General features: G+C 35.7%; 1 protein-coding gene across 14 annotated transcripts in view; it reads right to left on the bottom strand.

Moving 5' to 3' along the window:
- LOC145978331 (histone-lysine N-methyltransferase 2C-like) overlaps nt 1–16712 on the bottom strand; it is a 184919-nt gene that overhangs the window by 55211 nt on the left and 112996 nt on the right. For 11 of the 14 annotated variants that reach the window (XM_083110895.1, XM_083110904.1, XM_083110906.1 and 8 more), the window contains 7 exons: nt 14230–14412; nt 12575–12778; nt 11300–11468; nt 9208–9578; nt 7569–7768; nt 6905–7051; nt 992–1217 (listed from right to left, as the gene is read on the bottom strand). In XM_083110895.1, the coding sequence (XP_082967021.1) occupies nt 992–1217; nt 6905–7051; nt 7569–7768; nt 9208–9578; nt 11300–11468; nt 12575–12778; nt 14230–14412 (1500 nt within the window). The remainder of the gene's footprint in view (nt 1–991; nt 1218–6904; nt 7052–7568; nt 7769–9207; nt 9579–11299; nt 11469–12574; nt 12779–14229; nt 14413–16712) is intronic. The other 3 variants (XM_083110899.1, XM_083110903.1, XM_083110905.1) reach the window with 3 other exon arrangements.

Raw genomic sequence — 16712 nt, 5'->3', positions numbered from 1 at the left:
ACTACTAAATACATGAATATGTACATTCATTAACAAGAATTGATTACTTCATAGGTAAGTTTCATTCCAAAAGTGACACTGGACCTTTGCTCTGTGCCAGCAAAGTCATTTTAGAAAATTCCTCTTTTTGAACCTATTTAAGTTTTTTGGAAGTAAGTTCCAAAAAACTTAAATAGGTTCAAAATTCATGAAAAATACTGATTAGATACAATATGAATAAATAACAATCTTTTTCACATTATCCACAGTCAAGCTCCATCTTTCGTCTGTGAGGATCATCTTATATGGTGAAACATTACTTCGCAAGGCATGAATGCCACAAAGTACTGAACTGACGTGAAAAGTGATCTAGACCGCAAGGATAATAAGTTTGCCCTTTGGAGTGTGCAGTGATGTCAGTGCTTTGTTTACAGCTTTGAAAAACACCATGGTCTTGGAGGGTGGAAAATCGACAGAAATTACGTTTTAAAACAAGTTAGTGATTGAGTTTCTTCACTACCAAACAGAGCAAATACCTCCGTATGATATAAAAATACTGTACAAACCTTTAAAAGGTTTGATTTAGACACACAAACCTACAGTAGGTTCTAACAAGCAAAATAGGTTACTTTATGCTCTTTAAACTATCAGTTGTTGCATTTTTTAACGAAATGCCGACATAACTTGTTATTTCTTATTTACCTTCAAAGGGAAAAAAATAGGTCAAAAACTTAAAATCCTAGGTCTACTGATAAGCAATGAGTTACCAATGTATATGAAAAATGACTGAACTGGTTGCAAGTATTTTTCTCATAGATTAAGAATTCTAATTTAGACAGTTGAAAGAACACAGGGGTTTGAAATTGTCATCATGTAAATAATGGTCACAAATAATAAAAACCAAAAAGTCTTGATACATGACCAAACATTGGTGATGAAAACATTCCAACAGATAGTTACTGATACTGATATCAATATTGACTCAACCCTAATTAATAATAATAATAAATACCTGGTAAGCCAGTAGGCGAGAGTCCCGCTGGAGAAGATCTAGATGAAGACGACGACATAACATCGGCCTTCAGTCTTTCAAAATCCACATCACTGAGCAAGGTCTGCTCCCCACATGGGGGTCCCTGGGCAACTGGATGCTGTTGCTGTTGCTGCTGTTTCTCCTGTTCTCTCTTCTCCTGCTCCAACAGGTCCTCCAACAACAGAGGCTGCTCCTGCAATGGTGACTGCTTATTGTTAGACACATTCGTAACATGGAACACAATACACGTTAACTAGCATGAAAAATTTACATCTTATCTCATTTCAATCCATCCAAATATAAAACTACATAGTCTTGGCAGCTCTGAAAACCGTCTAATTTTACATTTTTCTGTATTAACTTTTCTCCAATACCCTGGAGATTGAATAATTTAGGTTCCATTGCAATTTGTAGCAAAAAGGTGAATCTAGGGATTGACAAAACTAAAAAAATAATTCAGTCGCCAGCCCCCCTTTTTTTCTCAGGAACCAGTATTTTCTTAATTTCCAAATACAGGCTAAGAAAGCCATGAATCAAATTCAGATAAAGAAACACATTTCGAAATTTGATCTTTAAACATTTTAATTGTTAATAAAAGATTGGATTTAAAGTAATTTCTAACACCAGAGTGGCCTTCATAAAGAAGGCTTATTGATAACATCATAAATAACTAAGCAATATATTCTAATATGTATATGGCCAACTACCATATCCCTGCAGATTTTAAAATTTGACTAGTAACAGTGCAAAAATTTATAATGGCATGTTTATTATTCTGCTTTAATGATACACGTGATACAGAAAAAACACACATATTAAAAACTGTATTTGTTATTTAAAAAAAAAAGTAATGACAATTTCCATAGGAGAATTTGCAATATTAGAAAAAAATTAGAATTGAACATGAAAATTCAGGGGGCAAGTGAAATTTTTCAGGTTCACCGAGCAGGCACCCTGTGTTTGTCTACCTCTGGGTAAATCTATCCCCTACAAATTGCAGTGCCCTCGATGCATCCTTGATCATGGCCAAGTAGGTGTGATCAGTACCAAGCTCAAGATGCCTTTATCCCTCCTGCCTTCTCCAGGTACCCATTCATTAGCAGTTGCATGAGCAACTTTATGTCCCAGGTATTCACATGCCCTGCCAAGTGAACCTCTGCAGCTTGCAGCTCTCTTTAAGCTGCTGGGTATTAAAAAACTTCCCAAAATTACACCATTGTACAGGGTGGGAAATAACCTTTTGCTAGGGGTCTGCAGGAAAACTGTGTTAACATGGAGTCATTTGAAGTGTGGTGTGTTAAAGTAGGCTTTTTTCTGTGTTTCAGGAATAAATTCCAAGATGGCGAATCTACTGTGTGACAGTGAGGAGCAGCAAGTTATCAATCGGATAAGAGCCAATGCGTTTCGGGAAGCAATGGAAGGTGGAGCAGCATTCATCAACTGCAAATGGGTCGCGAAGAAGGTGCATCGAAGTGAACGTTGGGTAACTGACAATAAAGGGTACGATGATTGCTATGCCCACTTTAGTGGTGGGCATCCACAAAAACTATCTCAAGAAAAGACATCACCAGTGGAAACAATGGAATACGGACTTGTTTGCGAATCTTCTGAGCTCCTACCCTGATTGTCTTCGTGCTGTGAGAGACGCAAACGGTGGACATACTAACTTTTAATTTTGTTTTTGTACACAATTGTCGTAGTAAACATTTGGTATTACCATAATTTCTTAATTGTTGTCACTTTTTACTGTGGACCCCTAGCAAAAGGTTACTTCCCACCCAGTAGTCGTAAAGGATGAAATATGGCAAACTTATTTTCCAGTGTCTCTCTCCCGACTGAGAGATGTTAGTGCTTTCCTACATTGGTGTGATTCCAAAATTTTTTAATTTCACTTTAAAGAGAATAATTTAATGCAGATATTTATTGTTTAGATATCCTATGTACCCAGTGAGCAACATACTATCTTCTTCTCTTCCTATGATCATGCTGACCCCAGCCACTATTGGTACAGGCTGTCGAGCCTTCAACATTTGACACATTTTACAGGTCGTCTTAAGAATTAAGATGATTAATAAAAAATTTAAGAAATTAAAAAAAAAAATTAAGCCACTTCCTGTGTATTTTTTATTAATTAATTATGGATCAGACAGAATTAATAAATTTATACATAAGTAGGCTGTAATTAAGTGCAAAATTATGTTATTTTTATAGATATAATTCATATTCATTCCCGGGTTACTAGTTCTTTAATGTTAATGTCCAAATTAGCACTGAGCTTGATACCACTTTGAACCGATAATGATACTTACCGAATTCTGCCAATATCAATGCCAACAAATGGTAACAGTTCAAAGTGGTTCAGAATCATTATAAACTTTCCATTGAAACTATACCATAGGAAAAGACCTGAATTTAATCATAATTTCACAGAGACAGTAACAAGATTGATATCTCTCCGCAATGCAGAAATAGTGAAAATTATGCATTTTGAAAGTATACAAATATGTTATGGGTGCTCGAAGTTTACGAATGTGCTGCTTAATTACAAGTGATGTAAATGTGATTTACTATAAGAAGAATTGTGCATGTGCCTACCTAAAATGCAAAATTTTACTATCTCAACATCTATATATTATTTTAAAAAATATACAGCAAGCAAGAACATTCATGAATTCGTGCAAACCAAAACCATCAATACATTGGCTCAGTTCTAATTATACACAAAATATCACCAAGTAGTAAGTAGTAGTTTGTTGACAAAATATCAACAAGTGAGCAATAGTTTGTTGGGAGGAAAATTCTGAAATGTGTTTCTCGAGTCTCTAATCTTGGCAAGCCCAAAATTCATCATATTTCCCTTATTATTACAGATTTTGGAATTGTTTCCACAAAATTTCCTAACTTTTCCATCATTTTTCCACACCATTGAGAGCCTCCTGGCATCTCATCTCATATGAAAACATAATCTTCAATTACAATTAAGGTTGCCCTACTCAAAGACCTCTGGAGCCTGTTCGAAGCAACAAATGCTGATGAAAAAAAATAGTTCCAATTTTCACCACCAGGTTGATATGTGGTGCTGAAATCTGGTGCACAGTGAACTATATCCCAGAAAACACTTCGTGCGACCTTTGATCACAGTTTTACACATCCAAAGGGTCATTCATGTTGACATATTGAACACTGCTATACAGACACATACTCAAATTACTGCTTGTTGTTACGAGCTCCAGAGTGTTCTGAGCAGGGGAAATTTAATTCTAAGCACCACATTTGCAATTGGTGGTGAAATTTGAACTTTTTCCCTCACAAAATGGAAGAACTGATCTGCTTTCAGCTGATTGTAAACAACAATGCCTTAATACCACGCATACAAGATGACATGAACCACAGATAATAAAGAAGCAGACCTTTTTAAACCAACAGTTTCTTGAATACAAAATAGGACAGAAATAGACGATCATCCATTTTGGTATAAGTTTCTCAATCATGTTCCATTCAACCCTTTATATATATATATATATTTGGATATTTCTCAAATTTCACACTACTCTGAATTATTATAAATGTTAGAACCTGATGACATGTCACTATATAAAACTTTTGTTCTAAAATATTTTCAAACAGAAATGCATCAGCACTGGAAATGCGCCTATTGAATATTAACAATTATCATATAATAACTCATCTGATACAGAATAGAAAAAAATCATTCAAATGCTCACTTAATGTACAATTGTAATAACCTCATTGACTTTACATGGTGCCGTTACAGCCCAGAAGTGTCCATGACTGTACATGCCACGATTACAGAACAAAATTCAACTATTGTGCAATAAATTACAGACTAAAAGAAATATCAAACCACTTCCACCAGCATCAATATTATTAATATTCTCAGGTGATACTAACAGTTTTATTTAATCTGTTTCATACCTGACATAGTATGTATGAACATCAATAACTGGTAATATACCAATAAAACCATGGACGTCCGCAGGATTTTTTCCAGGGAGGGGCAAGGAAGGTATTATTTTTCAGGGGGGGGGCAAAAAAGTCACATTTTCCCCCAAAAGAGTGTTGTTCCCTAAAAGAACATTGCTTAAATTTGAATTTATGGTGTTCATGCAAAAATTAACACATATTATTGCGGCTAAAATGAAATTTTATGTGTGAGATACATAATTTTTTGTTGACTTTCATTTTCCAGGGGGGGGCCACGGCCCCCCCTTGCCCCCCCTTCCGGACGCCCATGAATAAAACATAACAAATATTTTTAGTGCCACATTTCTACAATGTGTTTTATGTTATGAAAATGAACTGTGTATTTAGAGCTGCAAAAAAAAAATTACACACTGTAGAATTACATTATCTTTTTATGAATCTTTGTGAACTGCCAAGACAAAATAAACATTTAATGCACAAAATGGTGTTCTTACTTGCAGCTAAGAGAACATATTAGTGTTATCCCAATTAAATTTTCACACCATTAACATTAGAAGTATGAAAAGGGGAGCAAAGAAAGAAGAAAAGAATTGAATACAAAGCATGAAAAGTGCAACCAATTCACCTCACAGTGCTGCCCTCTCCTCTGCCCACTGTATTATACACACACACACATATGTACGTGATGGGATGAGCCAATTCTCTTCACTTTTGCTTCTAAACTTAAATTCTAAGAGGAAGTGATGATATCCTGTTGTGCATCAACAAGCCATCACAGTGTGTGAGAATATCATGTGAAAAACTTTTCTTAGTAATGTTTTGCTTCTTACGGCCTAGCAGCAACGTTATGAGCCCTCAAAAAATATGATATTCTTATATACATGTATGCAAGAATACCTCTTTACAATTTTTTTCTCGACATCAAAAGCATCAAATATGGTCAGCAAGACGTGTGTATTGCTTCTTCAATGAAGCCTCCACTAGCACGATATTGTTTACATAGCATACATTTCCTTTTTTAGTTTCTAAGTTATAAAAAATATGGCAATGACAACCATGAATGTGTGGCATGTCGATGCAAACATACAACATGGAGAGAAAAAAAAGGACTCTTTAAAGGGAATGTAACATCAAAACGAGGCCTAAATTAACAAATGATTATTAAGAAAAGTTACTTTCACCTTGATAACCTCTACACACTTTGAAAGTTTCCCAGCGTTCTACAGACATATCCTGTATATATGTGCAGTGTGCTTTTCTAAGAAGTATCATTTGCTCCCTTATATGAAGACTTAATTACATTCAATACTGATATTGCATCATCAGAGCATTTGAAAATTGTCAGAACTGCAAGTGTTCCTGTTCTGATTCAATCTAGTTTTTCTTCAACTCAACTTATAAGAATATAAAAATCATGAAATCTGTCAACTCCATTTTAAGATTTTTTTTATCCTTTTCACTTCCAGGTCTCTGAATGCAAATGGCATAAATTTAATATATTGCTTAATTAGGATGGGTATATAGTGGAAGCAAAAGGGCAGCATGTTCAGAAATCTGCAAGTAAGCACATCATTTCGATGTTTACCATTTCTCGTTTAATTCTGTAACAATATAGTTGGATGAATTGAACATGAGAGCAAACATACTATATGCCAAGGGCTAAAACCAAACATTAATTTTTTCCCCTGTATATTTTAGTTTTAATTAATATAATTTATTTAATAGTCGAAGACTGTAAAATTATTGCAGGTTAATATTGTTAATGTGCATTTTTTTTTAAATTAAAATACATTTTGAGCTACTTAAAAGTGCACACACATTTTTCTCCACTGATGACATTTTGTCAAGGTGTGTCATGCATAGAAAGCAAGTTTTATACTCAAGATTTATGAAAAGCAAAAGATAAAATAATCTTCAAGACCCCAGATATTCTATAAGATCCCTCACCTGGAGTAATAGAGGTCTACGTTGAAGATGAGGTATGCCAACCACTGGAGGAGGGTGCATGCCCCCCATTTGTGGCATCACTGGGGGCCTGGGAGGCCCTAAAGGGAAGCCCATGCCAACACGAGGTCCAATCCCAACAGGGCCCATCTGTAGCAGGCAGCAGAGCAAAGCACACGTCATGTGAGGTGTGTAGTAATAAATCCATGCAAAATTCACTCGCTCATTCACACACATGTACATATATATATATATTTCTCTCTCTCTCTCGCACACACAGATAACAGATATCACCAAAACCAAATTCAAAAACCAACAAGAATGTAGTTAAGTGCAAGAAACCCACAACTTTCAAACTCTACAAATAGTTAAAAAATGCAAGCTGTTATCTTTCAGTTATTAAACTACAAGAAATCTAGAAGCAAGTAATAATAATCAAAACACACTACTGCAAAAATATCCTAACAGTGATAGTGATATATTACAAAGTTGTTTAATATTCACACTCGATAAAATGATAGAAAGAAAAACAATCCGAAAACTCTCTCCACCTCATGATGTTAAAAGAAATTAACAAAGGCCACTGAACCATTCTAATGTGGAAAAGAGAAAAAAACACTCGTTCATAAAAACACAATATTGGCATTTTTTTTTTAAACATATTCACCTGCTGGCAAGGGCCTGGATAAGGTGGTGGGGGCCCAGGATACGGAGGGGGAGGTGGGCCGCCGAGGCTCTGTCCAAGCCTATTTGCAACGGCAGGCCCATGCAGTACTTGTGCAGTTCCTCCTGCAACCTGAGGGCCTTCCCTAGGAGCTCCAGGTATAATTGGAGTCCCAAGTCGAATCTGCTGCCTCTGTTGCACCACTGTAAGCAATAGGGAAAACATTAACAATGTTCAACAGGCAGATGTACAGATGTAAACAATTTTAAATAGAACTAATGCCCCTGTAGCTTACCGTGACCAATTTTGTGAATTTTCCTTCCTTATCGCTGATGTGGCAGTGTGTGAATTCATTATGCTGTCATTTTACATCATTAAATCATCCAAATTTGTATCCTAAAGTTAAAACAACTGCTCAGGTTTAAGATGAAGTCTATGACATCATCTTTTAAAACAAACTTAATGCAAATCCAGAGACATTACTGCCATTAATGTTGTTATTATTGACTAAGTAATTATTCTGGCATTACTAAGCCTGAAGATTTATTGCCAGAGCAGTACATGAAGAATTCACTCTTGACCATCTGTATCCATTTCAGTCCGGTCCACCTGAATATTATCATTTCAAATTCATCTTTGCCTTCCCACAGGTCTCTTACCTTGAAGTTTACCTTACCAAAAGAACCCTGTAAATGTTCCTATCCTCTCCCATGTCCATCCAAGTCTTCTAGATTTAATAATTCTAATAATATTGTTATTATTACTATTAATACATATTTGTTGTTTTTAATCTTCGGGTTCATCTGGGAGAATATCTTTAAGAACTTATTTTTATTCTAACATAATTCAAGCACAAAATAATTGTTTAATCAAAACATAATTTCAGCTGGGAATAAAGCTTTGATGACTAACAAACTAATCAGGGGGGACTTTGTTCTGCTAATGTAATTACACTGCTCTCACCATATTTGTAGATTGTAATTGTGCATATCATGTAAACTTATTTAAAAAGCCTGAGCTAATTAAAGTGAAATTCCAACCAACACACATCGACATTACTGGTAAGGAAAAGGTTAAATAATAGAATTTAAAAAATATCTGTACTAATTTCAGCTGATAATTACATACTAGAAATTGGCTTTATCACACCCCTATGAAAGATTTATTTATATGTTATTTTACTTAAAAATAATGTGGGGATAAAGTGATAAAAGAGCAAAACATGGTAAATTACATTTTTTAAAAAAGCTTCATTGTTGTAAAAATCATTTTTTCACAATATGTGTATATTATAGGGATGGGCCGATATGAAATTTTGGCCGATACCGATAAAGTACAGATATAAAATTTACCGATATCGATATTCTACCGATCTGATATAAAATTAGAAATGGAAATGGTCCATGAAGAACCTGAAATGTTCATTGATCTCCTTAATAAATGTGTGTTTCAAGGTGACTGCAGTGCAAAAGAAGTTGAATATTTAGACAATTACTTTTTTAAAAAGTAGGGCATCGAGATTTTACCGATACACTGATATGCCTATATCGGCCGATACCGATAGAGTACCGATTAATCGGTCCCATCCCTAGTATATTATGATAAAGTATGAACTGATTGGTGGGGTAAAGATGAGACATACCTTGCACATGTCCCGGAATAATACGCAATGGCCTTGCAACACCAGGTTCCAAGTGCACCGAACCAGGCTGGTACGAAGCTGCAAAAGTCACATTGACATTTCCGCCGGGACCATTTGGCGACACAAGCCGCCCCATAGGTCTGATGCCTCCCTGGGGTGGAGGCGGTTGCTGAGATTTAACCTGCTGCTGCTGGTGCTGCTGAGGGTCACCTTCGACCTGCTGGATTCTGGGTTGGGGCTGGGGTTGAGGTATGCCCTGCCGAACCAGCTGCGGCTGTGGTGGTTGGTTGACTGCTGGTGGGTGAGGAACCCCTCTCTGCTCGACTTGCTGGGGATGGCTGGCTGCAGATTGCTCTTTAGGCTTTTCAGGTCTGAAATTATATAAAAGCTAAAATGTTACAATCATCATACAACACTACAAATAGTACATATTTAGTAGCTGCCGAATCTATTCAAGGTGACTATTAAAAAAAAAGTATGTATTATATGATCATAAATATGGTAGGCATTTCAGCACACACACATACGTACAGTCAGAAGATAATTACCACTGTTATGAATCCCTAACCCTACACCTCTACATCCCTGTAAATTCTACAGAAAAGCAAGGTAATAATAAAAATTAAGAGGTAATGCATGGTTTTACAGTATAGAGTGTAAGTTGTAGGAATTTCAGTTCTCTAAGTTCCTTACGAATGGCAATGTCGTTCTGACTGCACACAAGAATATACCGTATTTACATGTGTACAGTGCGCATGCGTGTATAATGCGCATCCTGGTTTTTGATGGGTAAAAGTGACAAAAAATTATATCTCGCATATAATGCGCAGTACAATCGAGGTTCAAGAAATGGCTTTCTTAGTTGTAGGTCGTAAAGCTGTTGCTATGCCGATCAAGAGTGAATACCTATTCAAGGAGTCACCTGTTGTTATGTGGACCAAGAGGAAAATATCCTCTTGTATAAACGATAAGTCTCCAACCCATGCCAAAACATCCCTCTCCCTCCATTGTGTTTAGCATTCCAAAGCTTTCACTCTTTAACCACCTTATTTATTCTGTAATAGTAGAAAGCGAGATCAAAATTACGTTATGGATTTGGAGTGCTCAGGAAGTTATTTTCTATTATTTCTTGCCCAACAAATACTGCTGATATGCATCCCATGTCACGGATGGTGGATGCTCGAATTCCGCCAGTTATATACTGCTTTTCTTGGTGTTGCAGAACATTACATTACAAAGTGAAAAATCGTGTGAAATGGCCTTCAAACTTTTATACATGGTTTTGCTCATTTCTTCTTTACTTTTCCTAAAAGAACTTCAAAATATATACCTTTTTTTTCCATGACTAATGTAACATTTATACGAGGCACATTCAGGACCTTCCAAATAGCAGTTAGCAGCACAAGATTTCTTCCATTAAGGAATTTACACACTCCATGTATGTCCATTAAGGAATTTACACACTACATGTATGTCATATTATTTGGCCAGTAATACATTTTAATTTTTATTATCTTTTTCCTTAAGTTTTCTTTCATCCAAAGTGCCATAAAAATCAGAACGTTCCATCATTTTGTGATGAACTTATTTCAACCGCATTTCACATTAGTGTCATTATCTTGAATGGAATACTGTTTCCACATTCAGAAACTGCAGGATTTAAGCTTTACAACAATATATAACATGATAGGGTTCCTTGAACACGAAAAATCAATGCAAGTGTCCCAAAATCATGGAACGACCCTGTACAGTTTCATGTTGGCTGCCTGAATTATTCCATGCATAATGAGCACCACAGTTTTTGGGGGCAAGAATACTGGAAAAAAGTGTGCATTATATATGAGTAAATACGGTAAATGTGAACATCCACAGGCAAGATCCACTAACCAATTTATTTCCCAGTCATTAAATTATAGTGTATTTGGTGTTCCTCTATACACAGTCTTCTTTTGGTCCAAAACAGTAATTTACATCCCTCCTCTCAAAGATCCAACTGTGCAATTCAAACCACCATCAACCTTGTGATAACATTTCACCTTACATTCACAAATAATATGATTTAATAGCAAAACAATTAGATTACAATACACACCTGACTTTCTGCTGGACTTCCCTCTTAACACCCTTGTGTTCTTCTTTATTCTCATCAACTTTATCATCTTCCAAATCCAAGTTATCGAGAATGTTTGTCTTCTCACCCCCAGTTACATTATCAAGCTCAGGATCAGCATATTCCAAAATATTGAAGTCATTTCCCATGCCTGAAAATAAATGTTAAGATTTTAGTACCGAACTTGGGCAAGTTCCAATAATACAACAGAGAAATATGTACAATGCTTACTGCTTTACATAATTATTGAGATTCAAATTTACTTACATAACTGGAGTAAAGAATTTATAGATTACAAAAAAAATAAAGTGTTATAAATAACTAAAAATTACAAAGTATCACTTTAAAATTATGTATATTTGCTAAAGTAAATTACATATTCACCTTCATGAATATAAGGATCTGCACGACTTTAGACTGTTGTATCTACTGGGGGGAAACTATGAATTTAGACAATTATTTCATAAAGAGAGTACAAACAATTTTTGAACATAGTTAGAAAAATAACAGAAATGTGGAAAAACTTGTTTTTTTTTGTAATTCGTAAAGTATCGTGTCAAGTCTGGGACAAAAGTATTTTTTACTGATAATGTAAACAAGAAGTTATGTATTACAAAAAATATTATACACAATCAAGGTGTATGAATCGAACTTTTAAATTCATAAAAATAATAACAAAACTGACAGAATAGGGTAATTAATTGCAGATTGTTTATAGAAATATGAGATCCATAAAAGTACTAGCATTTTTTCCTGAATAAGCCACCATGATAATCAGTACTTACAGATCCCTCTCCCATTTCATACATGAAATTGGGAAAACAAGTACTGTATTTATTTTTAAGCTATGTTTAGACTCTGGAATATTTTATCTAATGGAAGCAACATTAAAAATCCTGTTACAATGCATATTTCAAAAAGGAAAAAAGTTGCAATAGTTGATAACATAACATTAATCACTGCCTTTGTCAGTGAATGACCTGTCTGATGCTTCTTCACAATTTATCAACAAGAGCACGTAAAAAATAAAGTTAATAATATTAAAGCAACAAATGGAGCTGCTGCAAATCAAACATTTTATTCTTGGTTCAAGGAGAATCTCTAAGAATGTAACACAACACACTATCTATCTGTAAGGGTCCATAAATGTTATTTGTTCCATTTGCTGATGACAGTATACAGACTTTTCTCCCACCCTGTAGATATAAATGCTGTGTGTATACATACACGTATTTGATCTAGCTCTGCCTAACTTACCAAGCAGTTCATCATCATCGACACCCAAATCCCCGAGCTCTGCAGGGACTCCTTCCATTCCTCCATCTTGCTCCAATTTTTCCAACTCAGCTGTCACGCTCTCGGGGATCTCTTGCTGTTCTGTTACATTGGAAGGTGCTGCTCCCTGAGATGGTAGATTTTGAGCTTGCACAACAACTTGAGTAGGATGTCCTGGTTGGCTCACTGTAAGCAGAACAATTCCTAATTTTAGCCAAGAATGCTATGTTCCATGCAGAAAATCAGAAGATGTGGTAAAAAGATGATCATGTACTCCATTTTTGTATGAATAGTTTCCAACCTAACAATATCTCATAGATATATCAACTTTCTATGACCTGATGAAATACATACATGCCTGTATGTGGTGTCGTGCACTGAGATTAAGCAAGGTTTGCAGTAATAGATCATTCTACCTTGCAGCTTGTGTAAGTTTTGAATCACAATATTTATTATTTTGTAGGTGATGTAACATATTTTCACATTGCAAATTTCATTAGTTTCTTCCCTGATTAACTTCAAAGGACAACTCCCTTTGTTAATGAAGGCAGTGGTTCTTCACAATTAATCGAACTATTAAATTTGCAATGTGTAAATACAGTACATCACTAGAGATATGCACATTGCGTTTTTGATGGAAATATGAAATAATAATCTGCAATATTCATTTTTCATGTTTTTGAAAGGTTTCCTATAATGTTTTGCCATGAAAATTACTGCAAAATGAGAATTGACACTTTCTGAAGACTGAATTATCCTGTGAGTTATGCAAAACACAGAAAATGCAATTCTGCTGTCAATATTTGAGAAGCCAAAAAAAAAAAAAAAAACTTTTACATAGGATTAAACTTAACTCGGATAACTACAAAAATGTTACCCGAAGAGAAATGTTTATTTTGTGTAATAAGTGTGATTTTTAAACCAAATTTACGGTTATATTTACCAGTTTAACACTGAAATGCCAATTTATATACGGCTTTTGATCAAGAAATGTATCCAGTATTTGTACCAAAATCTTGATCTTTTTTCTTCACTATAAATATGTGACTCTATCCAAATCCTATACAATATTAAAAACTGAATTTACCTTGCCCATCATGAAAACAATACTTATTGTCTTGAAGTCACTGTTAACATGAGGCAATTTTTTTCAGTTTCATCCCTCAGTGCAACTGGACACAATTGAATCAGCTGCTGTAGATGCCTTTTCAACCAGTTGAGCAAGTAGAGATAGGCACAGAACTATTATCTCTGGGTGTCACAAGTGAAGTGAACATAAACAAGAGAACTAAGTGCTTGCTACTGTATACACACTGGGTAGAGTCTTGAAGTGACGGAGACATGCTACTGCAGCTACTTAGAACAACATGCATTCTAGTGAAAATTATCTGTCAATCCCTCTTAGAATGAAACCCCAATACTACATTTTTGAGGTTTACATGTATATTTGGAATTAATAAACAATAAAACTGTTACTTGCAGTAACTGGACTCCACTAGATATAATAAAATGCACCAATTCAACACATTACACTCTCTAAAACTAGATGCAGATTTTCTTCTTAATTCACTGAAAGATGCAAATGTACATCTCATTATCTCAAATTAAACAATAATGAATATACAGTAGAAACTTACCTGGTACTATTCTCTGTACAGAGGCCTGCGTAATCTGAGAAGTTGCTTGGACAGTTCCAACCACTTGAGTTGGAACAATAATGCCTGCTGATGAATGGGCAATATCATGGGCCTGTGGCCTGATCAATCGCTGTGCCAGAACTGTCGCGTTTGGAGCTATGGAGCCTTGGGATGCAGCAACGTCTGTAAAGGAACACCCATTACATTTTCTACAGCAGTTCTACAATGTATGTAAAATGGACTGATCTGAAACCACATTTAAGTAATACTAATGCTGGTAATCTTACCAATTCCCACTGATATTGCTACTTGGAGAGTCATGTTGATTGTCACTTTTGACTAATTGTGACTATGGGAATGAATGATAAGATCACATGGATGAAGAGGAAACAACATTCAGGGATGACCCAAAACAAACACCACAAGAGTATTAAACTGATTGTATTTCAGGCACACTCTTCTTAGCCTGCAAAAAATGCAGCCCACGATGTACTGCATGTAAAGAGATTTGAGTGTCTTCAGATTGACTGATTCATTTTGTTTATTTTTCTTCGCTATTCTGCCACTTTTGGCTAATTGCGAAGATGATGAAAATGAGTGGATATGATGAAATTTATGAAGGTACACTCACAAAAAACACCAATGCCCTGGCTGGGATTCAAACTGGGACCCTTGGCACCACAGCACACTGTGCTAACCACTCCACCATGGAGGTCAGTGAGTCTCTTGGGATAATATCTGCACTTACACCCCTGTTGCGTTCGGAACATATTATACTGCAAGTGTATCACATCAAATCTACCATAGTATTACTTACATGAAATTTAGAAATTTTGCACTTCCGCATTGCACAATTTAATGGATAAATCCTATTAATTTCGAAGATCCACTGTCTTCATTCACTAAGGGTACGGCATCTGGAGAGGAGATGGTACCACGTCACCGGTGTACATACTCGACCCACTCCAGCCACGTGGGGAAGAGGAACTGCACCACGCACAGCAGCATGGCCCAGGCCCCAAACCACCACCCGGCAGCACCAACAGACAACAGGAAGCAGATGACGCAAACCTGCCCAGGCCCCAAACCACCACCCGGCAGCACCAACAGACAACAGGAAGCAGATGACGCAAACCAGGATACACATGCCAGTGCTGGGAGAAATTGCAACTTCTGCTGCCCGGGAACAAACAAAGCGGTGACGCAGTAACATCTCCGCTCCAGACACCGTACCCTTAGTGAATGAAGACAGTGGATCTTCGAAATTAATATGATTTAACCATTCAATTGTGTAATGCGAAAGTGCAAAATTTCTAAATTTTACGTTAAGTAACTTTAAACCGCGTTTACCGCATCTTTCATGAATACCATAGTATTGCTTTAAAATTTTCAATGAATCATAAAAGAGAACATCAAACATTAAAATAGTTACAATTTAATCATGAAATTTACTTTTGCCCAGGGTTCGTGGAAAGTTAAATAAAATTATGGATATTGCATAACTTACACAATAATTAGACTACATGTAAGTCATATGGCATTTCTGCAGGTCCTACGAGATACTCAAACTCTAGAAAGTACCATCCAGTATTGGTGATTAAATATGGATACTTTTCCAATAGGTACCACTAGTATCAGTTGATACCAATAAATCAGCATCAGTACAGCCCTAATATAAAGTTGTTTATATTGATTGGTACACTATCGATGTGTTGGTAAAATTGCCTAGCCACAACAATTGTTATTTTTTAATGAATATAAAAGGCATAATTCAGACACCCTGGTTTTGTAAAGTAAATATATAAATATGCATGCACCTTCTAAAGACAAACCCCATTACAATTACCTGGTTATATACATTAAATATGAGGAATAATGGAATGTTTGTAACTTCTATTGGATTCATAGAATATCAGCTGACAGAAACAATATGTTTAACATTGAAGCTTTATCAGCATTGGCAAAACTTTCTTATTATTGATTGAGCTTATTTTACACCTTCCTGCCACTTTTGGTTAATCACGAAGATGAGGATGAGTAATGATATGATGAAAGTGATGAAGGGACACTTGGAAAGTGGTCGGGTCGAGATTCAAACCTAGGACCCCTGGCATTGTAGCATGCTGTGATAACCACTCTGCCACAGAGGTCAGCAAACTTTCGCATTAGTCCATCCCTAATAGTTATCAATCTTAGTATGTAAGTAGTTCATGCAACTATGCAATATAAATGTACCCAACCTGAGTTGCATGTAGAATCGGAATATTAAAACACTCACTGTTTTGTAGGGATGGGACGATATGAGATTTTGGCCGATACCGATAAGGTACCGATATAAAATTTGCCGATACCGACAACCGATCAGATATAAATTTAGAAATGGTTCTTAAAGAACTTGAAAGGTTCATTGACCTCCTTAACAAATGTGTGTTTCAAGGTGACTGCAGTGAAAAAGAAATTACATATAAGACATTTACTTTTTT

This window comes from Lepisma saccharinum, chromosome 24 (genome assembly GCF_977018435.1).
Source record: "Lepisma saccharinum chromosome 24, izLepSacc3.1, whole genome shotgun sequence".
Lineage (NCBI taxonomy): Eukaryota > Metazoa > Arthropoda > Insecta > Zygentoma > Lepismatidae > Lepisma > Lepisma saccharinum.
Note: the sequence above shows the minus strand (reverse complement) of the source record. Positions and strands in the feature narration are given on the sequence as shown.